Below are 25,433 nucleotides of genomic sequence, written 5' to 3'. Positions count from 1 at the left end.
CTTTTAGATTGTAAGCCTGTGGGCAGGGACTGTCAAGAAATACTTTTGTAAGCTGCCGTGAGAGCCTTTTGGCTGAATGGCGGCATAAAAATCTTTAAATAAATAAATAAATATTACTCATTGTTTAAGAGTTTCAGACTTAGATTAATGTGTAGTAAAGGGGTGGGAGTCTATTTTCTGTTGAGAATCTCATTCCCTCCAGAGTAATCTGTTCGAGCCACGTGTTGGTGGTTGGCGAGGCCAAAGCCGAACGTAGGGGGGGCCACCCCCTTCCCTCTTTTTCGCATACCCCCTTCACTCTCTTCCCCTCTGCCCAGTGAACTGCCATGGGAGGAACACATCGCCCTTGACAGAATTGACTGCTTGCTGAGAGCTTCTGAAATTAGGCCAAGGGCTTTGCAATATGGCATTCTCTCAGAAATACTTCATTTGCAAATGTAAGACAGATTAATTTTCACTTATCTGCCTATTATTCCTCCTGCCCCAAATCAGCTAAATTGGTGTTGGCAGCAGCCATTGTTTCTCTTTATGCTCTGATTAAAAGAGATCCTTGAGATGAAACATGTGTTGTGTGTGTGTGAATGCTATTGTAATGTAATGTATTGTCTTGCTACAGGAAGAGGACAAAATTGTTAAAGATGAAGAGGCGATGGCTTGGAAGTTTCTTTCCCTTGCTGAGGTGTCCATTCTGTTGGAACAAGATATAGCAGGAGTTCAAAAGTAAATCTGTTGAACTTATCCCTAAATATAGATAAATATTATTCACATTAGTTTCCTCTGTTGAGATAATGGCCTGTGTCGCTTTTATCAGTTCTTGCCAGATTATTTGCAAAAGATGTACAAATAGAATCCTGCCCTTATTTGGGATCCTTGAATCAGTGCAGGATCCCTGCGCTCATGCTTCCTTCTGTTTGATTGTCATTGTAAGAGAATTTATCTGATGTTCGTCCCCTTGTGGATTTATTTAAGAGGATTGTACAAAATCAAACTGAGTTAATTAATGTTCTTAATTTATATCCTGCCCTTCCAAAGCTCAGGGCAGCTAACAACATGGCAATGAAACAATAATTAATTAAAACTTACTTGTATTAAATTAGGCTTGAGTCCATGGTGCAATGCTTACATTGCATGTTCCCAGGAATTATATGGTATTGTTTTGAACCAGGTCAGCAGATCACTTAGAAGTCTTGCAGACAGGGGGAAATCAGGTTTCCTTACTGTCACTCTGCTTCCTGCTTCTCTTTCACATTTGAAACATGCTGAATGACATGGGAAGAGAGCAGTGGCCACATGGCCTGTAATTTAAAACCTCCCAACCCATACAGTTCAATGGGATGCTGCCCTCTAGTGGGTGTTTTACAGCGCAACTTCGACTGCACACGGCAGGAAATTGCGATGTATTTCAGAAGAATTGGGTTTTACGTGGTTTATTTTAAAAAGGATTAACTGGGAAAAGGAGCAGGAGATGCGCAAGAGGCTCGTGACGTCATCAAAATGACCTGCGAACTTCTGTGAGTGGTAAGTCACGACCGTGGTATAAATCGTTCATTTAAAGACGACCAAAGTCTGTCTGTTTAATCTGATCTTTTAAATGTAGTGTATGTGTGCAGGGGGGAGAGAGGAGCTTAATTGTTGTAGTTGCTTAAGTATTCTAATGCGGCTTTATGCTCCAACTTTGGTAATCACAATTTTTAACCACAGACGTTTGGAAGAGTTTCTGAATTTGAAACAACGTTTGACATCTTTGAAAGAAGCTGTGTTACTGGATTATTACGTCTCAGGATTTTGGTGGGCAAAAGCATTAGAATTCACGCCTGTGCAAGTTGGAGGAATTCTTACTCTGTTAAATTTGCTGATGGAAAACCTTGACAGTACGTTTTGTTGCATTTTGCATTTTACAAATTTAAGTTTCCTTTTTGAACATTTATAAAGTAATTACTTTTTCATAGAAATAAATGCTTTTTCAAAAAAATTTTTTACTTCTGAGCATCTCAAACCTCCATAAGTTGTATGTTTATTATAGCTGGAACACATGGTAGGCGCCATGCACAGATCTGGGCTGGCAAGGCTGGGCGTGTGCCATAACCTGCATTGAATAATACTCAATATTACACAAATACATTAGTAGTAGTACTGTAAACTAATTTATCGTAACCAGGTATAATAAATACCTGGTTGTGCTTTTTATATTGTATTTTGTATTTGTATTTTTAACTTGTTGGTTGTTTTATGATGGTTTTAATTTTTGTGAACCGCCCAGAGAGCTTCGGCTATTGGGCGGTATAAAAATGTAATAAATAAATAAATAAATAAACTGTCAACAGAATCTGAAAAAATAAAACAATGAAATAAAATGTAACTACATACTTTGAAAGCCTCAGTTTCAAATATTACAACCTTCTAAAAAGGAAAAAGGAGTAAATCACATGTAAACGTCAGTAAACACAGACCAAATATCCAAATATAAGTCCATTCATGAATGGCACCTATACGTCACTCTTTCAAATGTTGTTAGTGTTGTTAGGTTTCAATCTGTTGCATTATAGCCAGTGAGCTTTTATCGTTCCAATGTTGCAGTATCAGTCTTTTAGCAGTCAAAAGGGTGCAAAGAAATCCATTTACGCTGACCATGTGTTACATGCTAAGAAGCAGGTACATAATTTAAGAGAACATTTTTGTGAACCGCCCAGAGAGCTTCGGCTATTGGGCGGTATAAAAATGTAATAAATAAATAAATAAATAAATAAATAAACAAACAAACATGTACATCAGAAAACATTAAAGAGCTTTCCAATACAAAGTTTATCCATATTCCCAAAAGGAAGCAACTATTGAGCATTTCAAGAACATATGGACAAAAGAAGCAGCAAGACACCTCCAACTATTAGCTGAGTATTTGCTTTTGCCTTGAGGCATTCTGGATTTTAGCCAGGTGTTTCTACCATGTATTTCAGTAAAACCAATTCTATTGGGATGAGCAAAAGGTAGCTCATGGTTCACTGGTAGACTACTGTCCAGTTTCTTGTGGCTCACTTAGTAAATGCTGGTTGCTAAGAATGCTGGGCTGGGTAAACCTTGGTCTGATCCAGCAAGTGACATCTTAAGCAAGAGCAGCTACATTTAGACCAAATGCAAAACTATGGTTGGTTTAGCTAAATGATTGTTTAAATGTCTGAAACTGAAGTACATACAAACTGTTGTGTGTGTGGGTTTTTTTGCTGGCAACAAACCAGATCTGAAACTATAAGTTGAAGCTAATTTGCAAACAAGAATTTGTACTAACTGGTTTTCTGTTATGTCTGAATTCACAAACCATTGATAAACCATAGTTAGGTCCATTGTTCTGTCTTAAGAGGTTGCTGCACCACAAAGACAGGAGTGAACTTACAAAGTGAAGTGCTGAGTAGATGAGAAATGAAAGCAGAGAGAAGTTCTAAAGCATAGTTTGCTTGTTCTACGTCTGAAAGATGAAACTATGATGTGTATTCTTAATTATAGTTAGGGCAAACCATAATTTTGTATTACATGAGATGTTACACCAGGTTAGGATTGATTAACACAGATTAATTATGCCTTCACTGTTAATAGAGCCCGAGTACTGCACTCTTGCTTTGCAAATGTGAAACACATTGTTTTGGCCAGAGGGATTCTAATAAAACAAATTAAAAACCACACAAAACTGAAGTCATCCTGCCCTTGTCAAAGACAGCTTGGCACCACATCACAGTGAAAACTGATAGTTCTCTTGAGTAGTTGGAAGATCGTTGCTCTCAAATATGAAGAAATTTGCCAAAGGGAACAAAATGGACTCTGGCACTGGGACTGAACATCTGAAAAGACGGCAGCATTTTGGGGCTTACGGTAGCTTTTACATTCTATAGGGAAGCCAAAAAGGGAACCGCCCAGAGAGCTTCAGCTATTGGGCGGTATAGAAATGTAATAAATAAATAAATAAAGTATGGAAGGAACGACAGAATAGCTTGAGTGCATTTTTTTTTTAAAAAAAAACCCAGGTTATTTTGATAATATATGAAATTAGCCATATTTATGAAGTTATATAATTCTGTTTATATCTCAATCTCGCTATGTCTTGCAACATAATGGGACATATTGATAATAGCCATTGTGTGAGCAGTAATAGCCACAGTATGAGCAATAAGGGAAGATGTGTTAAAGATATAATCCATCACATATAATAATCTTACTATGAGGGGCTAGGGGAAAAAATTAAATGGAAGCTAGAATTCACAGGATTCTCACATAACTCACAAGTTGGGATAGAGAGTTTTGAGAGTCTCTGTTTCCCCACCTCTACTCTATACACTACTCCAAATGCTTCAGCCTATTCTGTGAGAATACTTTATTTACTTGTTTTAAATATATTAAAATATCCATCTCACCTTTTCCTTTCCCCTCTAAATATTTATAAATACATAATCTATAAATACATGGTTGATAGTATACAATGAATATACATTAATAGTCCATTAAAATAATTGGTGAAATTGTGGACTATTTTCCATGTTTGATTTAAAAATCTCCCATGTGTCTGAAAACAAGTGTGATTGCCTCTATTTCTGGTTTGCGTTGCAGCCCAACATATGACACTGGAAGAGAACATCCAAGAACTTGGAAGTGCAATGGCTGGAATTGGGCAGTGTCATTCAGAGAAAAGTGGTGGGTTTGAGTTCTTCACTGTAGACCAAGCCAAGGCTATAATCAATTATTTGAAGATCAGGTATTAACTTTACATCTTCATTCTAAAGAAGCACTGTGATAGGTGTGCCATTAAATGCTTGCCATGGTCAGAGTCTGGCCACAGTTATCGACAAATTTTGGAAGACTGATACCAACACACCTTCCATTTACTCCCATGTTTCAGGGCTACAAGGAGGAGGACAAAAGGTCAAGGAGAGTTTGTGTGTGTTGCTTTCCTTGTTTCATGCGTTGGATTAGATTGGGATCTTGACATTTGTGGTAGTAAGAATCCCTGAACCAACACTCTGAGCCTCCGTGGTGTTCATAAATTAAAAGACAAGGACCAGGAACTCATCTGGCAGGATTAGTTCTCATAATTTGGGCTTCCTGTACAAATATGGCTTTAAGTATATGGGGACTAGGACTGTCACTGAATTAAAGAAAACCAACGCTTCATTTTTTAATTATTATTATTCATTATTAACATTTATATACCACCTTACCTGCTAAAAAGTCATCAAGGTGGTGTGCAACAATTTAAAAACAATAAAACTCCAACAATAAATCATCAGAGTTTTAGATTATTAATTGGTTAAATTTGCACATGTATTACATTAATGATCTTTTTTCTTCTTCTTTCCTTTTTAACTTGAGTGATGATCCCCTTAGGTGTTGCAGCCCTTTTCATATTGTAAAATCAAATGCCATTATTATTATTGTTGTTGTTGTTGTTGTTGTTATTATTATATTTGTATCCTGCCTTTTGCCCAATACTGGTTGCATAGTAGTAGTTGCATAGAGGGAAGTATTCACCCTTAGTATCTTTAAATACCTACTATTCAGAGGTATCTTGGTATTGGTGTGTGCCACTGATACAAATTCATAAGAAATGCCTTGCTGGGTTGCAACAAAACCAGATACTTTCCAGATGTTCTCCATCAGAAAAGGACAGCATCAGTCCTTCCTTGGCATTTGGAAGGATGCTGCCTTTGAACACGGAGCTTCCAATTAGCTATCAAATAGTAAAAGTATGCTGAAACAGTGAGTTTCTTACAACTACAGACTTGAATGCATTTTTCAATCAGGAAATCAGGACAAAAGCCAATTTCTGAGAGAAAAAAGGTGCCTCCCTCCCCATAAAGGAGACCTCAGCCTTCCTCTCTGAGTGGGCTGCCTGTTTTCCGGGCAAGCAGCAGGAAATTCCTAACAGGCTGATCCCCTAACTAGCCCAGTGCTAGAAGTCGCTTGCAAAACAGTGGGGGCTTTTCCACTTGATTACCAGGGCAGTGGATCCACTGTGCTTCTCTGGGCCCGGCATGCCACCTCTGTATCTCTAAAAGCAAGGTGGCTGGGGATCACATTGGGATCCGTTTCCCACTTCCTGTGCCTTCTCTTTCCACCTCAGCTCACTGATGATGCCTAACCTAGGGGCCCCTTTAAGCTATCTTCCCACCCACCCCTGCCACCCCCTTGCATTCTGTTAAGCATTGGGGGCTGGGTCTAAGAGCCACTATTTAAATTTCCCACAATGCCCTGGACTGACAGTGTGTCAGAGCATTGTGGGGGCTCCTGGACCCAGCTGCCTGATGCTGAAAAGAACACCAGGCAAAAATAGCAGGACCCCGGCCACTGCCCAAGGGTGTCACATGCCAATGCCAGGCTTGCGCCCCTCCTCTGTCGATATTTTCAGTGATGGATATGATGTCTTTTCTTTTCCTCAAAATGAGTATTCAGTGTTTCAGTTCTTACATCCATTCTTCTGGTGGAGGAAGTTTTCTTTTAAACCCCTGAGAAATATAATTTTAAAAAATGAGAGTTGCCTAAATACTCTGGTGCAAACCGTGCAGGAACTTTGATGATGCCTTTGAGTTTGGTAAAAGACGACCGTGTTGGTGGATTGGGGTGGGTAGTGTGTGTTTTTTCCATCTTGTCTCCTGAGGCGAGTGCAGGCATCAACATATCACTTGACATTTTCTTTCAGGAAACAGTTAAGCTAGGAAAATATGTCGGCATTAATCACGTTCAGATACTTGCAAATTGTGATAAAATGCCCTACCCTGTAACTTTGTTCACATCTGTAATCATTTGTCGTGTCATGCCGAGAATCTAACCATAAGGAACAGCAGAAACAAATGCCAAGCATATTCCATTGTGTCATAAAAAAAGAAGGAGGAAATTTGTACTATTTAGGAGGAGAAATACACATGTTGCACAGCTACATAACTGAATAGAAATGTGGCCAGATTATGTTCAGCAGGAGCCAGGGAAGTAATAATTTTGCAGTAATAATCTCCCCGTCCCCAAGAAGAAAAAGACTGGATCAAGCTACACAAACACAGTAGGGCTTAAGAATGTGAGAAGAATGACCAGAGTTATGTCAGAGCATTTCTGACGTGTTGCATTTTAAAAATGAAGACAGGCGTATTTGGTTTATGGGTTTCCTAATATAGAGCTTCACTATCTGTTTTTTTAAATTTTACTAACATTTTATTTTTATTCCTAATATATCCCACCTTTCCTCCAAAGGAATAGTTTCCTTCCACTATTTTATCATTGCAACAGAGGTCAGGCTCAGAAATAGTGACTGGATTAAGGTGAGCTTCATGGCTGAGTAGGGATTTGAACCTGGATCTCCCCAGTGCTAGTCCAACACTAACCACTATGCTCTACTGACTCTAAGTTGCTCACCAAAGGACTTCTGTCTCTTTAGAACGCTGCTATCTGCCTCATTCCCTGACCTAGAAGTATGAGCTGTTTGACCCTGCCCTACACTGATCCTAAACACACTACTGTTTTATAGCAGACAAGCAAACTTACCTGCAAGGCTTATGTAAGGGAAAGTATCTTATTTATTTATTTTATTTTATTTTATTTTACTTTATTGCATTTATATACTGCCCCATAGCCGAAGCTCTCTGGGCGGTTTACAAAAGTTAAAAACAGTAAACATTAAAAACAAATATACAAAGTTTAAAAACGTAAAAAGCATAAAAGCAACTGTATCCTTATAAAAACAGCTATTCTGGGGTCCGTATTTATTTTCTTGTGAGTCCTGAAAGAGGAGAGGAGGAGGACCCATCAGGTGGTAGGAAATGAGCTCATTACATTTTTGGTTGCGAAACCCTTTAAAAACTAGATATATTTATAAATAAAAACCAGGTATAGATCACAAACTCTTAACTAGAATGGTGAGGTCTTTTACTAGGATACCTTTTTCCTAAGGTATCAAAATGGCCCCAGTGTGTTTTTAAAAAACGTTTTCTGAAGGGATTTCTTTTTCTTTTAACAGTGTCCCTTTCTTTTTTACTTTTTGGTCTGACAGCTTATTCCAACATTATACACTATATGAGTATCTTTTCCACAGTCCCAGGGAAGAACTTGTGATTGGAGATGAGGTAAGTAATTCATATGACTGGAACTGATTAAGTGGAATATTTTAATGCATGTTCTCTGGCATCTGTTTTCTATAGCTCAAAGCAACTTTGTGTCAAAATTGCTCAAGTGTTAACAGCCCAGAATAGCAGATGAAAGAAAAAAAAGAGAAGTACAGTAATGCCTGTCTCCTCAGAAGTTTGAAATTTAGAAGAATAAATATGCCATTGTTGGTTAGACTGCCGGCTGTATTGTCAAGAATATCTTTGTTGACAACATTTATAAGGGTGATGTGTGTGGAATTCTAGGTATAAAGAGGAGAGGGGCTAGTCTACTGAGCTTTTAAACTATTGTGTATGACTCTTATGGCTGTTCTGCTTTATTTCATTTCTGATGCAGTGTTTAAAACAGTGATATTGAATGTAAATGGATTGGAAAGCCAACCTCCCACCCAGCAGATGTCCGGGGCCCACTCCAATAATTTTTTCACTGACAAATCACACTCGGGAAAGGGGTCAGTAATAGTGGCGGTCAATTTCACCCTCCAGTTCTAATGTACCACATAGTGGCCTGGTTCAGACAACACGCTAAACCATGCTGCTTAACCACAAAATGGTTATGGGAATTCCCTTAACCATTTTGTGGTTAAGCAGCATGGTTTAGCGTGTTGTCTAAACCAAGCCTTTCACATCTTGTGTCAGCAATATGCATCCCTTCTACAGCTGCAACTACTCACCCTCTAATTCCCTGCACCATAGGCTATTGCTTGCCCTCCAAAACCATCTCACATGCCAAAGCCGTTGCCTTGCCCTCCTGACAGCCACCCTGCCCTCCGAAGTTTCCTCCTGCCGTGGCCACAGGCTGCCCAAGTGCTGGCAAACTTTGAATTCTGCACTCCCTGACATCTGCTTTGTTAATCTAAATGGAATGGGGGGGGGGGGGACAACTGATGATGTGGGTGGCAGGCAGTCACAGCTGCCCCATTGCCCTGCTAAAGCATCCTTCGTGTTCACTACCGCCCAGATTAGAAGAACATCCAATTGCACATGAGCCAAATGTGTGGCTGGATTTCATTGAAACAAACAGGGCTTTCTGCCAAGTACATGAACTTCAGATTGCAGTATAACTGGCAAACTCCTAATATTGTAAGCTGCTGGTGTAATATGGAAACCATTTCCTGTTTTTGATGATTTTACTACTCTTCTCTCTGCTTCCTTCTGTCATATTGTCTCCTAAATGAAGGTGACTGCAGTATTCAAGGTGTTTGAGCACAGCTGGGATTGACGTAGTGATATACTATCCATATTTTATAGTAGTTATAACCATCCTGCTTATCTTTCTGCTTCATATGTTGAATACAAACACATTTATTTAAAACTTTGTATTTATTCTTCAGATTACTTTTTCTAATGTGATGTAATTTAGACTTACAAAGCTAGACATGGTTCAAATGTCTCGGGAAATCATGGTTTCCTGCTATGTGTATGAGCCTGCTTGATCTTTGGTCTCATGTACTCCCCTGGCCCCTCTCCTCCTCTTTTAGACACTACAGGAGGAGATTGAAAGTCTCTGTTTATGACACCAAACTAATCACTATTTATTTATTTATTTATTTATAACATTTCTTTGCTACCTTTCAGGGGGAAAGCCCTCCAAGGTGGCTTACAACAATACATAAAAAACAATATAAACATTAAAAGTAATAAAAGCATACACAGTAAAAGAAATACAATAAAAGCTAACAGTAAAACTAAATCACCAAGAGCAGCAAGAGCAAGAGCAGCAAAAGAATACACATTTATGAGAAGGCCATGGTAAAATAAAACATTTTAAGGCCTTCTTAAAAGCCTGCAAGGATGGTGCATGGCGGACCTCTGATGGGAATTTGTTCCACAGATGTGGGGCCAGTGCTGAGAAGGCCCTCTCCCGTGTGGACACCCACCTAATTTCTCACGCTGGTGGGCAGATGAGAAGGGCCTTTCTTATCTTAAAGTGCGGGCAGACTGATATGGATGAAGGCGGTCCTTCAATAACTTCATCTCAAACAGTTTAGGACTTTAAAGGTCAAAACCAGCACTTTGAATTGGGCTCGGAAACACACAGGTAGTCCAATAGTACTCCATCCAAAGTAGTTGGTTTCTCAAGGCGCAGTACCTCCATCTTGTCTGGATTAAGTTTAAGCTTGTTCACACTCATCCATCCCAAAACAGCCTCCAGGCGTAATTTCCTATGTTGCTGTAAACTGTGGAAACTGTGGTTTGTTTGACTAGTGAGAACAAGCCATAATCAAACTGTGGGTTCAGGTCCTGGCTTGTCCTCAAACCATAGTTTAACCAAACCACAGTTCCATAGGTTCAGGTGTCACTGGAAACTGTGGTCACATTATAACTCGAACCAGAATCTTTTAGTCCCTTCCTCTGCCATGCAGAAGGGGAGGATTGAGGAAGAGGGAGTGAAAAATTTATTTATTTATTTATTACATTTTTATACCGCCCAATAGCCGAAGCTCTCTGGGCAGTTCACAAAAATTAAAACAATTAAAAAGTGCAAGGCTTATGCAAGCTTGTTCACGTAGTGGGGAAACATAGATTCCCATTATGTCTGAACCTGGCTACTAAATATCAGCTCTCTCTTCATTACAATTGCTCATTTGGGCGTAACTTATTTGGGGAAAGGGGATCATTTTTCTTTCACTTTGTAACTTCATCCTGCTTTGGCCTTAATTACCCAAAAAAATGTGGAGCAGAAAAGTTCATCAGAAATTTCTGCCATTGCACATTCAGATTTTCTCTACTATCTTGAGGGGAAATTACTCTTCCTTGAAAAAAGGTAGGATTATAAGGGCTCTTTTTAAAAAGCCTCCTGGGCTACTTCTGAAATCTCTTCATTGGCTTCCAATTCACTCCAGAATCCAATATAAACTTCTCCTGCTGACCTTCAAAGCTCTTCATGGTCTAGCTCCTGCCTATCTCTCCTCTCTCATCTCACACTATCGCCCCGCTCGGGCTCTCCGCTCCTCTGATGCCATCCTTCTCGCCTGCCCAAGGACCTCCACTTCCCTTACTCGGCTTCGTCCTTTTTCTTCTGCTGCCCCTTACGCCTGGAACGCTCTTCCAGAACACTTGAGAACTACAAACTCAATCACTGCTTTTAAAACTCAGCTAAAAACTTTTCTTTTCCCTATAGCCTTCAAATATTGAGTTTGTTCTGACTCTATACTGTTAGCTTCACCCTACCCGGTGCCTGTTTACACTTCCCTGTGCCTGTTTGCATTCTCCTTCCCTCTTTAATGTTTACTACAACTTATTAGATTGTAAGCCTATGCGGCAGGGTCTTGCTATTTACTGTGTTATTTGTACAGCACCATGTACATTGATGGTGCTATATAAATAAATAATAATAATAATAATAATAATAATAATAATACTCTTGTTTTATGCGTCTTTTGTCTCACTGCTCAATCACTTATTTCTGTGCTAGTTAACCATGTGATGACTTGGCAAAATTCTGCTTAGTCATGACACAGATCACAATCGAAAGAAATGATATCACACATGGGAGAGTACTGTGTGAATGGCCTTTTCTGCTGCAGGTATTCCCACTGCTGAAGAGGCAATCCATTTCTTAAGAATTGAACATCAGCAAATCTCTTTGGCAATTTAGACGGCACTGCTATTTTTAAGTAATAAAACTGCATATATTTTAAATATATGAAGCCCGTTATAATTGTTTTCAGTAAGATTTTTAAAATGTCATTCTCCTGAAAGCTAGTTTCTAAATGGTTCAGAAAATTATTGGCCAATGCAAAGGCAGCTTTATAGTGAGGGAGCAAAGAATAAATGTCACTACGATCCTGCTGACTGCTAGCCCTCATAAATCAGTTGATCTAATAAAAATAAAGCAATTGCAAAAGAAAACAGTAAGGCATGAATGTCAGACTCTTGTGAGAAGGCATACCTTGACATTTAGCTAGCAATAGGAAGCATTTGTCTAGTAACATTCATGTCTCTCTCTTTAATGCTTACTTAAGAGTGAAGCTTTATAGAAATAATTTGCTGAAGAAATGAATCCAGGTTACAAAAATAGTGCCCAAGTCTAATTTGGACAGTGGCTTTCACTTAAAAATCAAATCAAAAGTATTGCAGTGTCTATTGCATTTATTCAATGGAGACATTGGACTAATTTGAACATGCTGAGGGAGGAAGGACTTTCCTAAAAGATTTTTATGGAAGAAGGATACATTTATGGGTGGAAAAATATTGGGGGACAGGTGGCTAATAGGTGTGTCTAATCTGACATCATCCCATCCAGATCCTAAGCATGCTTATTTAGAACATCTGGTTTTTTTGGACGTCACTTCCATTGGCTTACAGCTTTTGTGTGTTAGCTGGCAAGACCTAGCTGTGGGGGACAAAACGGAGAGATTCAGAACAATTATTAAGAGAAAATGAGAAAAGGGAAAGGCAAAATAGGTAGATTTACATGTTTCAGAGAATTGGTGAAATAGAGGGCTTCACTTCCTGGGTGTTCACAATTGCTCAGAAATTCAGGGAAAGCCATTTCAAGAGAGTTAGTGTGTAAGTCTAGTGCAGCAAAAACATCAAAGAGTCTTGTGGCACTTTAAAAGCGAGCGCATATATTCTGGCATAAGCTTTTGTGAACAATATAGTCCACTTCATCAGATGCATGGAGTATTATGACAAGTTTCAGCTTATATACAGTACCTATGGGGGAGAGGGAAAGAATTGTAAACCATGAGGTCAGAAGGAAATTAAATGCCGAAAGTACTGATAGTGACAATCACATTAACAGTGGTCATTCACAGTACGGCTGTTGTTGTTACAATAAAGCATGGATGGGCAATATGTGATCCTTCAGATGTTTTGGCCTACAACTCTCATCATTCCTCCTCTTTGGCTACGTTGGCCAGGGCTGCGGCCAGTTGTAGGCCAAAACATCTGGAGGGCCACAAGTTGCTACCCCTACTAAAGAGAAATCACTATGTTAACTGAAGAACAATGAGACTTAAACTTGATGTAATTGCCCCTTTCTTTCTTTCTTTGTTTATATTAATAAACAATTTTTTTAAAAAAGGAGGAATGAAGGCATTTTCATATCATTTGGGTTTCCAAGGCTTTGTATGTGTGCATGAGAGTAACTCCTGTTAATTCAGTTACAGTTGAGGACACATAGGTGTTAGACTACAATTCCCATCATTCCAATGATGGGCATGTTGGCTGGCATAATGGGAATTGTAGTACAACACATCTGGAGGGAACCAGGATGGTGAAGGCTCCCTTAAAGTATTGGCGTCCATCTCTGCCTCATGTATACATTCACTGATTTACTTTATTTAATATGTATATTGGCCCAGCCTACACATTCGGAGAGCACGAATGGAGGCCAAGCTAAACGCAAGAAGTCAGCAAAGCAATTTTCATTAACACATGTCAGATCTTGAAACAAACGTTTACATTGCTGAGACATTAATTGCATAGAAGCTTTTATTATTTTCTATTTTGGGGGCTTGGCTAAGTTATTTTACTTAGGGTGATATATTATTGTATGTCTTTTAGGGAGTTTTGGGAACATTTACAAATGCAGCCTTGGTCATTACATACCCGTGCTGTTCTTTCCAAATAACGTTTGGAATGATGTTTGCTTTGAAGCATTTCCTAGTAAAAAAATAATGTGGTTGGTAAATGTAGCTTTATCCCTTCTTGCTTCAATCAGTGTGATAGAATAATCTGTCTTTTGTGGCCCAGCTGACTGGATGAATGTTCACTTTTTAAAGAAATTATATACCATGGACACAGTCCACAGTAACCTCTTTGCAAAAGTTCCACTGAAATTAATTTATTTGAGCAGGAAGACTTTACAGAGCATTATGTCCAATTTTTAGAAATGTCATAGAATCAGATTGACAGATATGTGTATATGTGTGTGTATAATATGCTCTCCCATTAAATTTACAGTCACTTGATATCATCTGCTAGAGTTAACCTTTAAAAATAGTAACTATTTACAAGAACGTATTGCTCTCAGCATTCCCATAGTTGGACTGTGTCCAAATCCGACTTTATTTCGTTTGGACTGTATCACTTGTTCATTTGAATTTGTTTAGAGGAAAAGACCTTTTTTTAAATCTATTTCCTGAATTAGCTGGTTGGACAAAATTACTGAAAAAGGAGTTAGTCTGAAAAACGAGGGGAGCTGAAGTCAGGATGTGAATATTACCAGCCTATGAGCCACCAATACCACAGTGGGCCTGTCCACATGTCATGACAGTCTACTGTGGCTTCATTTACCCCTGGGGGCTGTTGTGGGTAATGCACCACCACCACCCCACAGATAAATTAAGATCTGGTGGGCTGTCATGTCATGTGAAGCAGGCCAATGTGTTACTTTCAACAAGTCTCCTTCCTTTTTCTTTGTATATGATTTTAGTTCAGTTTTTCCCAGATTACTGATGCTTGAGGCACACTTCTTCTCTAAGGCCTTTGCTGGACCTAAGGATTATCCCAGGCAAATGGAGGGGTCATCCCTGCCTGCTCCCGGGATCCCCTGTGTGTCATTTGGATGCACAGGGATGACCCCGGGATATAGGCCTGGTCTAGCTTAAAAATTGAAGACAGCCTCATTCTTTAGTTTTTGTGAACCACCCAGGGAACTTTGGCTGTTGGGCAATATAAAAATGCAATAAATAATAATAAAATAATAATAATAATAATAATAATAATAATAATAATAATAATAATACTCTTTTTTTGTGTTTGCAAGAACTACCCACACTCAGAGGAGCCCACTTCCTATGTTCCTGCATGCACCTCTATTCTGACTTACTCCTGAATGGAAGGACGTCCAGAACAGTGGTTCATGCACAGTAATACAGCCAGGTCAACAGGGGCCCTGGGCATGAAGATGCTTTGCGGGGGGCATTCCTCCCCGCCCCAGCGCCACCTTAGTCTCTTCTCATTCGGTCACCTGGCAAGCGGGTGAATAAGGACCAAACAAATCTCTTTTTCTTTGTTTTAATAAAAGGAAGAAAAAAGAGACTTGGTTATTCCACCTGTTTCACACACACAACAAATGGCAGGATTGGATCAAAGGTGTCTCCTTTTCTTCCTTTGAGTTATTGAGTGTGCTGACTCTACACTATAGCCAGCACACCTGATAATCTATCTAAAGACTTTTAAAAGGAATAAAAAAGTTATCCATCTGTTCTCTTCCTCCTGCCTGGTAGGTGAGAGGAGGAGCGGGGAAAGAAACCGGTCCCTTTTCCTTTTTGTGTTTAAAACAAATAAAAAGGGGCCCTTTTGTTTTCTCCCCCTTACTGGGCAGGAGAAAAGGATCAAAGGGCTCCTTACACAAGTTGTTGAGCGTGCTGGCTCCAGGTCTGAGGAGTTTTAAAAGGAGAAAGAAAGAAGGCCAGGTTAACCCACACACCTCAGCTTACTGGGACACTGGTGGTGGCAGCAGTCTTTTCATCTGTCATTTTTAAAAAGAAAAATTACCAGGGCGGACGCACTGCTGCAAAGCTCCACACTCTCACCACCGTTTTCATTTCCTAATCCCAGTGTGCCTCTGGGACCCATGTGGAGTCCAGAACAGCACTCTGGGAAATGAAGATGGTGGGTGAGACTCTGGAGCTTCGCAGACTGGTCAAGTTATTCTGGCACCTGAGGCATAAAATCTCACAAACAGCTATCACCCTCCCTTACAATAAAAATACAATAATGAATTAAATAACTAACAATTTGCTGCCATTTTATGACACCCCAAATCAGCAGCCTGAGGCCGTTGCCTCACTCTGCCTAATGATAGGACTGTTCTTGTGTGAAAATAGCTAAGACTTGGGAGGGTGGAAGTAGGAATAGGGAAGTCTCAGGAAGTAGGAATAGGGAAGTCTGGTCACTGGGAGCCCTAGCTGGGAGGATGGTCAGATGTTGGCTTGATAACTCACAAGTCTTCATATCTTTGGCGACTTCCTAGGATGGCTCCACAATGAAAGATTTCACCTGCACCACGCACATAAAATGGAACTTTGATCTTTTGGTTTCCGTGCCAGATGTTAGTTTAGGTTGCGGTGGTGCTAATATTGGTTTGTGCGATGTATTGCTGAAGCCAGCCCATTTAAACTGCCATGGCAACTTCTTTGTAAATAAAGTGTTTTGATAACCTGGGGCTATGCACATATTGGACGAGAGCTCTAGCACTGTTTACACAACAGGGCAGTGCGCGTTCAGCAGGGACTTCACATTAACAGTTTATAAAGCTCCATGTAGCTTGTGCCCAGCATATTTGAGCAGCAGATTCCACAAAGGACTGGAGATACTACAAGCCTAATAATGGCATATTGCCCAGGGCAGTGCTTTTCAAGCATGTTCTTGGAGGGGTCACACAACAAGGGCCATGTTTTCCCCCATCACTGGGCTGCCAGCATACTGCTACTGTTGGGTGGTCCCTTTAAGGTACAGCTTAGCTCCCCCCCCCCCCAAACCCTCTGTGTCAGGGGTAAGGAACCTTAAGCACACAAGCCAAATCTAGCCCTTCTGGGGTCCCCTTGTACTAGACCCATCCCCAACCCCCAATTATTTGGTGGTTTCTTGGCTTTTCTGGGTCCTGTCCCCCCCATTCTAAAAGGTTTGAAATGCCTCTCCTAAGGCTTAGTTCCTGGCAATAAATAAGACCTTTAGGCTGCAAATAGTTTTGGCTCCACCATTTTTCCCATCACCACTGCATTGCTATTCCTGAGAGCTGCTCCGAAATGGAATTTGGCCCTTGGGTTGAAAGAGCTCCTCCACTCCTGCTCTGTGCCATGCTTGAATTCTGTTCAAATACATACTGCCCATATTTGCCATTTCATTTTTCACTTTTAACTCTGAAGAGTTCTTTCTTTTAAAAGAAAGAGCTCAAATTAATAGTCTATGTTGTCATTGTATATACAGTTAAAAGTGAAAAATGAAATGTAACATTGTTCAGTGATATTCTTGCATTTTCTGTTATAGAACAGGAACATAGGGCTCAAAATATGGAAGTTGTTTACAGGTGGGTCCCATTCCCAGTTTCTCAAAATATTCTCAAATGTTTTACAGAAGCATTTTTCACTCTAGGGCAGCCTTGTCCAACCTAGTGTCCTCCAGATGTTTTGGATTCCAACTCACAGCATTCCTGACCATTGGTACGAGAGAAGAGACTAACTCTGGTGCCATGAAGGATAATAAATCTTTAATGGTATTGTTGGGGGGAAATTGTAGTTTTAAAAGCTCAACGTCTCGGATACCAGGATCCTTCGTCAGGAGCTGATAAGGAGTATTCACTGTTGGGGACAATAATATTGTCATTAATAGCAAAGTTAAACACTTTATATGTGGAGTGTCCATGTCAAGAGCTGTGTTTGCTATCCAAGAAGCTGCTCCAGACCATTGGCCATGCTGGCTGGTGCTGATGGGAATTGAAGTCCAAAACACCTGGAGAGCACCATGTTGGGGAATGCTGCTCTCTAGGGAAATATGGCTGCAAGACCCAGATGTCAAGGCCTCAGGAACCTTCCGAATGGGTTCAGCCCTGCTGCTCCTTCTCATTGATCAAGGGAGAAACAGGCCTTGCAGTAAATTCCTGCTCTCCTTCCAAGGCCAGAAGTTCACTTGGAACTCTTGAGCTGGCTTCAGCTGCAAGATACAAGTTATCAACTAATGGCAAATCTCTCATTATATATAAAATATTGACTAGTATCGATCAGATATTCTGCCTTAGTGCAGGAGTTACGGACGCAACATTTGGCTCTAAATTTAATAAGGTTATTTCATCCCCCAGCACTTGCTGGATGCAGATAAATTTATTTGTTTTACATTTTAATCTGGGAAACTGCTAGTAGAGAAGTGAGGGCCACACGATTCCCCAGCACAGACTCTTGTGAACATGTGGCTCCCACAACCTCTATGAGCTATTAACTTCAGAACAGAAATTATCTTACGATCAGAAAGCACAGAGGGGTTTTTTTGCGGTGGGGGGGGAGTTAATATCACAGATCGCTATATCAAAGTCTCGTTTCTAAGCTATAATTTCTTACAAATGTGGGAGATACCGAAGTAGGCTAGCTTGTATTCTATTATGTACAGTTAATAGGTATTTTCCATTATTAAGTGGGAATTATTGCACTAGCAAGCAGTATATTTAAAATGAAAACAGAGGTCTTACCTACTGAATCACTACATTTGCAGAGAAAGAGTGTGTGCTGTTGTTTAAATTGCTACCATATGGCTTGTCCTGTAACGTACATCTGTATATTTATGAAACTTTAGCTAAGGAATTATATGTATTTCAATAAAAAGATAACGATATATACAATGAGAACATAGACTATTAATATGAGCTCTTTCTTTTAAAAGAAAGAACTCTTCAGAGTTAAATATTTGTGGCTTGTTAATCCAGGCTTGTTTGGCATGGGGTTTGGGCTGACTAAATTATCAAAACATAAGACAATGGAAACATTTAGCAATGCGAGGAGGAGGAGGAGGAGGAGGGGCATGCAGAAACCTGACAAGTTTTAAAACCCACTTTGAGCATTCCTTAAATCTCAGAGCAGAAATTCTCCTCTGCTTTCTCTAATTAAGGAAATGAACTTTATAGGAAGGTCAGTGAGCTCAAAATTAGGGCTGACTTTTCCTGTGTTTGTAATCGACACAATCTAAGAGAGAAACAAAAGACCACAAGGTCGCCAATGTCCTATTTTTGAGTTTGAGGCTATGCTGCTCATCCTAAAATGGCAAGAACACTATTGGTATGGCTGTTCTATCAGGTAGAACTCTCCAGCTATGTAACACAATACTATTATGATTTTTACAACCAACAACAAATACTGGGTTGGATCCAGATTTACTCATACAGAGCAGACCTGTTGAAATCAGTGGGGCTGGTTAGTCATGGCTAAGTTAACTCCTGTTGATTTCAGTGGGTTTACACTGACTAAATTTGGATCCAAACCATTGTTCTTTCCACAGGCATCACTGAAGCAGTGCCAGCACTCTCTGGCAATGCCATGGGTGGGAACTGAGCTGGGAGACAGGAAACTCTGGCTTATTATAAAGGCTCTTTTCCTGAAAGGCGCGGGTAGAAGGGGAAGTGGTTAGTGGGATACGTGTCTACCAAAAATAGGGGTGTAGGTTGTCATTCCTCTTCAAGTATTTGGGCAGGGGATATATGGCAGTGGGAAGAGATGGAGTAAAATGTGATGGAGTTAGAACATTTAAGAGCTCTTCTCCTTTGTGGTATCTTTCCCAACATGAGTATTGTGGTTTTGACATTGACCAATGCCTGTCTCCTGACCTTCCTGCAAGTAAATGTCAAATTCACAAAAAATCAAACAGCTCTCCTCCGTAGTTTGATTCTGGAGGAGCAAGCAGGCTTGGCCTGTATTAACCAAACTGCTTTTTAATGCTGGTTGGGTATTCCCAAGAACCTAGCTGCTGCAATCCTGCTTGTGATAAATGAGGTGGCAATCACCTCCATCCATCTCAGGAGCCTAGCAGTACTCCTGGCAGTACTTCTATTTGCCAGGGAGGCATCATGGATTGCTCTGAGCTCTTTTTATCAATTATATATGTTATGTACACTGCACCTCCATCTAGAGAGGAAGGATTGGGTCATACTGCCACACTTTTGTTATTTCTAGGATTGACTACTATAATGCCACCTGCCTAGGGTTGCCGTATGACAATTCAGAAGCTGCAGTTAGTGCAGACTACTGCTGCTTGTCTCCTGCTAGAGGCTGGGAGGCAGAAGCTGTTGTGGTTAGGTTTTTACCCACAGAAGGAAAAGGACTCTAAAGAGTTAAAAAGATGTCCTTGGCCAGATTGTCTCTGCCAGGAGAAGTCCAGTATGAAGCAGATTCTTCCCTGGCCTACGTGCGGTACGAGATGTACAAGATGAAGAGACTATTGGTTAATTGGGCCAAGGAGAAAAGTGTATTTAAGAAGTCCATGTTGTATGGAACTTACTGCTGGAACTTACTGCTGGAACTTACTGCTGGAACTTACTGCTGATGTTATACTGCTACGTTGTGTTGCTGTACTGTTGGTGAAAGGACTGTATATATGACCATTTATTCTGTAAGTAATTTATTTAGTGTCAGTAAAGCTTCTTACTGACCAAAGACCGTGAGTGCTTCTTTTGTTCCTAAATCCAAGCTGAAACCATTTCCAGACTCTACGCTGCTGCTATTTCGCACTCTGCTATATTTTGGGTAAGCAATTACCCCGATAGGTTATGCGCCCAGAGAAAGTCTGGAAGGCATAATTTTTGGTTGCTGGAAAGCTTGAGAGCAAAGGAACGCTGGAGGGAAAGACGGAGTCGAGCTCAGGCAGTTCATCGAGCTCAGACGGGTCTGTATCCAGTGTGAGTCGCGCTCCAGCCCAGCCGGTGAGGATGGCCCAGGTTCAGATGGCATCCAGTATTCCGGTGGAACGGCTGAATGAGAGAAATTACTTAACGTGGTCATTCAAGATGGAAATGTTTTTGAAGCGGGACAGATGTTGGAACGTCGTGAGTGTCCCGAGGCCGGTTGGTCAGACTGCTCAAGAAGCACAAGTGTGGGAAGAGCAGAATGAAAGGGCCAAAGCAAACATTGTCTTGAGTATGGAGGACTCGCAAATTGTCCATATCACCAGAGATGAGACGGCAAGAGACAGCTGGAATGCGCTGAGACAGATTTATGTGCGTGCGTCGGCAAGCACACGGCTGAGCCTCACCAGAGAGCTGTATCGGTTAAAGTTGGAGGAGGCTGGAAGTTTGGCAAATCATCTCCAACAGGTGAGATCTCTATTTGTCCAGTTGCAGGAGGTCGGAATCGTTTTTACGGAAGAGCATAAGTGCTACCTGATTTTGGGGTCGTTGCCTCAAAGCTGGGACATTCTGACAACCAGTCTGGAAAGTATGAAGACTGATGAACTCACTCTTCATTATTTGACAGGTCGTTTGCTCCAAGAAGAGAAACGGCGTCTTTCCAGGAAGGAGGAAAACTGCCAGGAAAGGGTTAAGCAGTCAGCCCTTGGCAGCAGAGAAAGAATGCAGAAAGATAAGTGTTTCCAAGACAACAGTGTGGAGAGAGCCGCAGTTGCAGTAAGAAAGTGTTATTTTTGCAAACAGCCGGGTCATATCAAACGCTTCTGTAAAAAAAGGAAGAAGGGAGTTACACAGGCTGGAGAGAAGAAGGAATGCTCGAATGCATTTGTTTCAGCCACAGTGAGGTGTAACGAGGCCCAAGAGGTTTGGCTGATTGATTCTGCGTCGTCCAGAACAATTTCTAATAATCCAGAGGCGTTTCGGAAGTTGGAACCAAGCAAGGTGAAGTCAATCACGCTTGCAGATGGACGAACGTCGAGGGTGGAAGGAATTGGCTGTTGCTACGTTCCTTGTCTGCAAAAGGAGTGTGAACAGGTTCTGTATGTTCCAGATTTAGATTTTTGTCTCCTTTCTGTTAGTGCTCTAACGTCTGAAGGATACGTTGTTACGTTTCAGAAGGATGAGTGCCAAGTGATTAAGGATGGACAAAATGTGGCACTGGGACATGTTAAAAATGGACTGTTTTACATGGGTGCAGGTAAAGAAAGGGTGGCACAAACTGGTAACGTGCCAGACCATAAAAATTGTGTTCATGAGTTGCACAGGCGTTTAGGTCATGCAAGTTTTAAAGTGTTAAGTCACATGCCTCAAGTGTGTACAGGGTTAAGCTTGCGAAACTGTAAAAATTTCTTGGATTGTTCAATCTGTCATCAGACCAAATCCCGGGTGCAGAACATCTGCAGGAAAAGTGACAGGGTGTCACAAAAGCCTTTTGAACTGGTGTTTATTGACTTGGTAGGGCCATTCACGCCTACACAAGGGGGATCCAGTTACGTGCTTGTAATTCTGGATGATTACACACGCTTTAGTTGGTGTTATTTACTGAAGCAAAAATCAGAAGCTTTTGAAACTTTTAGGGATTGGAAAACTTGGGCGGAAAAGTTCTTTAACAAGCCCATTATTTCTGTGCAGTCGGACCGTGGGGGTGAGTTTGTTTCTGGAAGGTTCTGTGAGTGGTTTAGGAAAACAGGAATCACACACAGGTTAATAGATCCCCAAACTCCTTTTCAAAATGGGTCAATTGAGAGAAGAATTGGAGTACTTCAAATGAAGAAAGATTCTCTCATGGCTGATGCAAACGCTGAGCAAGATTTGTGGGGAGAAGCATTTTTAACCGCAAACTATTTGTGTAATAGAACCTGGAGCAGGGTTACAGGCAGTTCGCCTTACTGTTTACTTTTTGGTTCAAAGCCAGATTTGTCTCACTTGAGAACATGGGGGTCTTGGGCATACGTGCATATCCCAAAGTCCAAAAGATCTAAAGGTGAAACCAAGTCTGTGAAATTACGTTTTGTGGGTTATTCTGGCATGCAATCCAAATCTTGGCGTTTTTCCCTAAGTCATGGGAAGGTGGTTGTTTCTAGGTCTGCTACTTTTCAGGAGGCAGGTTGGGACAGGATTCAAGGTTCCCAAGTTCTGTTAGAAACCGTGAACAACCAGGAGAAAACAGTAACTCAGGGGTTAACTTCTCAGAGCCCTCACATCTCTGAGAAGAGTGTTTCCACTCCCAAAAGAGGAAGGGAGGAGGGAAATGAAAGGGAGGAAGAAATTGCCAGTGTACCTCGTCGTTCACAAAGAAAAAACAAAGGAATTCCACCTTTAAAGTATTCAGATGAATTCAGTGTGTGTTGTGTGAAGTCTGAACCTGAGAGTTACAGTGACGTGTTAAAATTGCCTCAACAAGAAAAAGAAAAGTGTTTTCAGGCAGCGAAAACTGAAAGGGGGTGTTTTCAAACACACGTGTCTGTATGCAAAGGGGCAAGCAAAAGAGTACATGATTGTGGAGCTAGTGGTTCGTCTACTGGTGGCAGGGAGTTCCCAAGACCACATTCAAGAAAACTCAGCCCAAAGCTGCAGGAAGGGTTGAAACTGAAGTCTCTGGGGAAAGTTAGGTGTTACCTTGGTGTAGAGGTAGAAAAGTTTCCAAAGGAAATTACCTAAAAAAGCCAGAAGCAGAAAGTTTTAAAATTGCTGAAAGTTTGCAAGTTGGAAGATTGCAAAGTAGTTCAACGCCCCAAAGCACAAAGTTTTTCAACAGTGCTTGGAAGAAGAAGAAAAGAAAAGCTTACATATAAATAAGTCTCTGGGAAATGTAACACACAGAGAAATGTACACAATGTTGAGATTGTTGTAAACATGTAAAGTTGATTTCTTACAGGTGAAATGTAATGAAATGTAAATTGTATTTTTTCTGTAGTTAAAAATGAAAGGGTGTTGTGGTTAGGTTTTTACCCACAGAAGGAAAAGGACTCTAAAGAGTTAAAAAGATGTCCTTGGCCAGATTGTCTCTGCCAGGAGAAGTCCAGTATGAAGCAGATTCTTCCCTGGCCTACGTGCGGTACGAGATGTACAAGATGAAGAGACTATTGGTTAATTGGGCCAAGGAGAAAAGTGTATTTAAGAAGTCCATGTTGTATGGAACTTACTGCTGGAACTTACTGCTGGAACTTACTGCTGATGTTATACTGCTACGTTGTGTTGCTGTACTGTTGGTGAAAGGACTGTATATATGACCATTTATTCTGTAAGTAATTTATTTAGTGTCAGTAAAGCTTCTTACTGACCAAAGACCGTGAGTGCTTCTTTTGTTCCTAAATCCAAGCTGAAACCATTTCCAGACTCTACGCTGCTGCTATTTCGCACTCTGCTATATTTTGGGTAAGCAATTACCCCGATAGAAGCATGTTCAACCTATTCTGCAACAACAGCACCGCCTGCCAATGAACTTCAGGGTGCTAGTTTGTACATTTACAGTGGCGAGAAACAGTTTGTGAACCCCTTAGGATTGTCACGTATTTCCAACATAAAATGTCATTCGATCATTATCTATAGCCATAATCCTAGATAAAGAACAACAGATAACCTAATTAAACAAGTAACACCCAAACATGATGCTTTTTCAACATTTATTTATCCACAACTGATTCAACGTTCATTATCTCTGTGTTAAAAAGCATGTGAGCCTTTATATTCAGTACCTGATGGCACCCCCTCGAGCAGCAATGACTTCAAGTAAGCATTTACTGTAACTGCTGGTCAGTCTCTCATATCAGTTTTGAAAAATTTTGGTCTGTCCTTCCTTACAGAACTGCTTCAACTCAGTGACATTCGAGGGCTTCCTTGCATGAACAGCTCGCTTTAGGCCCTGCCACAACATTTCGATGGGGTTTAGGTCTGTTCTTTCACGAGGCCATTCTAAAACACAGAATTTCTTCTTCCGCAGCTATTCTTTTGTAGATCTGCTTGTATGTTTATGATCATTGTCTTCTTGCATGACCCACTTTCAGTTCAGCTCATGGATGGATGACCTGACATTCTCTAGAATCTTCTGATACACTGCAGAACTCATGCTTATGTCAGTGATGGCAAGGTGTTCAAGTTCTGAGGCAGCAAAGCAGGCCCAAACCATCAGGTTCCCACCACCATGCTTGATGGTTGGGATGAGGTTGTTCTGTTCGAACTCAGTGGTCCTGTACAGAAGACACTTTAAACCATGGCTTTAACCACGGGGAATAAAGCAAAAGGCCTTATTCACCATGGTTAAAGCTATGGTTTAAGGTGTCTTCTGAATGGGCCCTGTGTTTGTTTTTTGCCGAAAAGTTCTACCTTTGACTCGTCTGTCCAGAGAACATTTTCCAGATGTCTTGGGGGTCATCTATGTGATCTTTAGCGAACTTCAGATGGGCAGCAATGTTCTTTTTTGAGAGCAGTGGTTTCCTCCTGGCTTCTATGAACTGCAGATCCTTGGATATTACTCTGGAGTTCTTTTTGACTTTGGAATTCATGTATCACATTGTCCACCTTTCCTCATATGACTCCTGTCACTGTTTCTGGTGTGCAGGTTGGGCCCTGGTCTATATATCTAAACCAGGGGCGTTGAGCCTCATTTAGCCTGAGGATACCATTTTGGATGAGTCCTTGGGGGCTACATTCCAGTAATGGGTGGGGCCAAAGCAAAGGGAAAGGGGCCTAAAAAAACTGAGCATATTTTATCTTAAAGCCTTTACAACCTGTAATTAAGTCTTAGGAGAGACATTTCAAATGTTCACAATGGGGACAAAACTGCACAAAAGCCAGGAAATCACCAAACAATGGCAAACAGGTGAAAGAGGGTGTGGTTATCTAGGGAAGCCTGAAGGACTGGGTTTGGCCCCCAGGAAGATTAGATTTCGTCCTGTGCTTGAGATTTTGCACTTCTAATCTATAGTATATGAGGTGACAACTCTTCTTCACTGGTGGCC

At 40.8% G+C, this 25,433-nt stretch overlaps 1 protein-coding gene across 1 annotated transcript in view; it reads left to right on the top strand.

Moving 5' to 3' along the window:
* Positions 1-619: 619 nt before the first annotated feature.
* Positions 620-25,433, top strand: part of CABCOCO1 (ciliary associated calcium binding coiled-coil 1) — a 59,312-nt gene continuing 34,498 nt past the window's right edge. Inside the window, exons 1-4 of the mRNA XM_063131638.1 lie at positions 620-720; positions 1,702-1,871; positions 4,594-4,738; positions 8,021-8,093. Coding sequence (XP_062987708.1) covers positions 650-720; positions 1,702-1,871; positions 4,594-4,738; positions 8,021-8,093 — 459 coding nt within the window. The 5' untranslated portion in view covers positions 620-649. The remainder of the gene's footprint in view (positions 721-1,701; positions 1,872-4,593; positions 4,739-8,020; positions 8,094-25,433) is intronic.

This window comes from Elgaria multicarinata, chromosome 8, assembly GCF_023053635.1.
Source record: "Elgaria multicarinata webbii isolate HBS135686 ecotype San Diego chromosome 8, rElgMul1.1.pri, whole genome shotgun sequence".
Lineage (NCBI taxonomy): Eukaryota > Metazoa > Chordata > Lepidosauria > Squamata > Anguidae > Elgaria > Elgaria multicarinata.
This window is presented reverse-complemented; position numbering and strand designations above follow the sequence as displayed.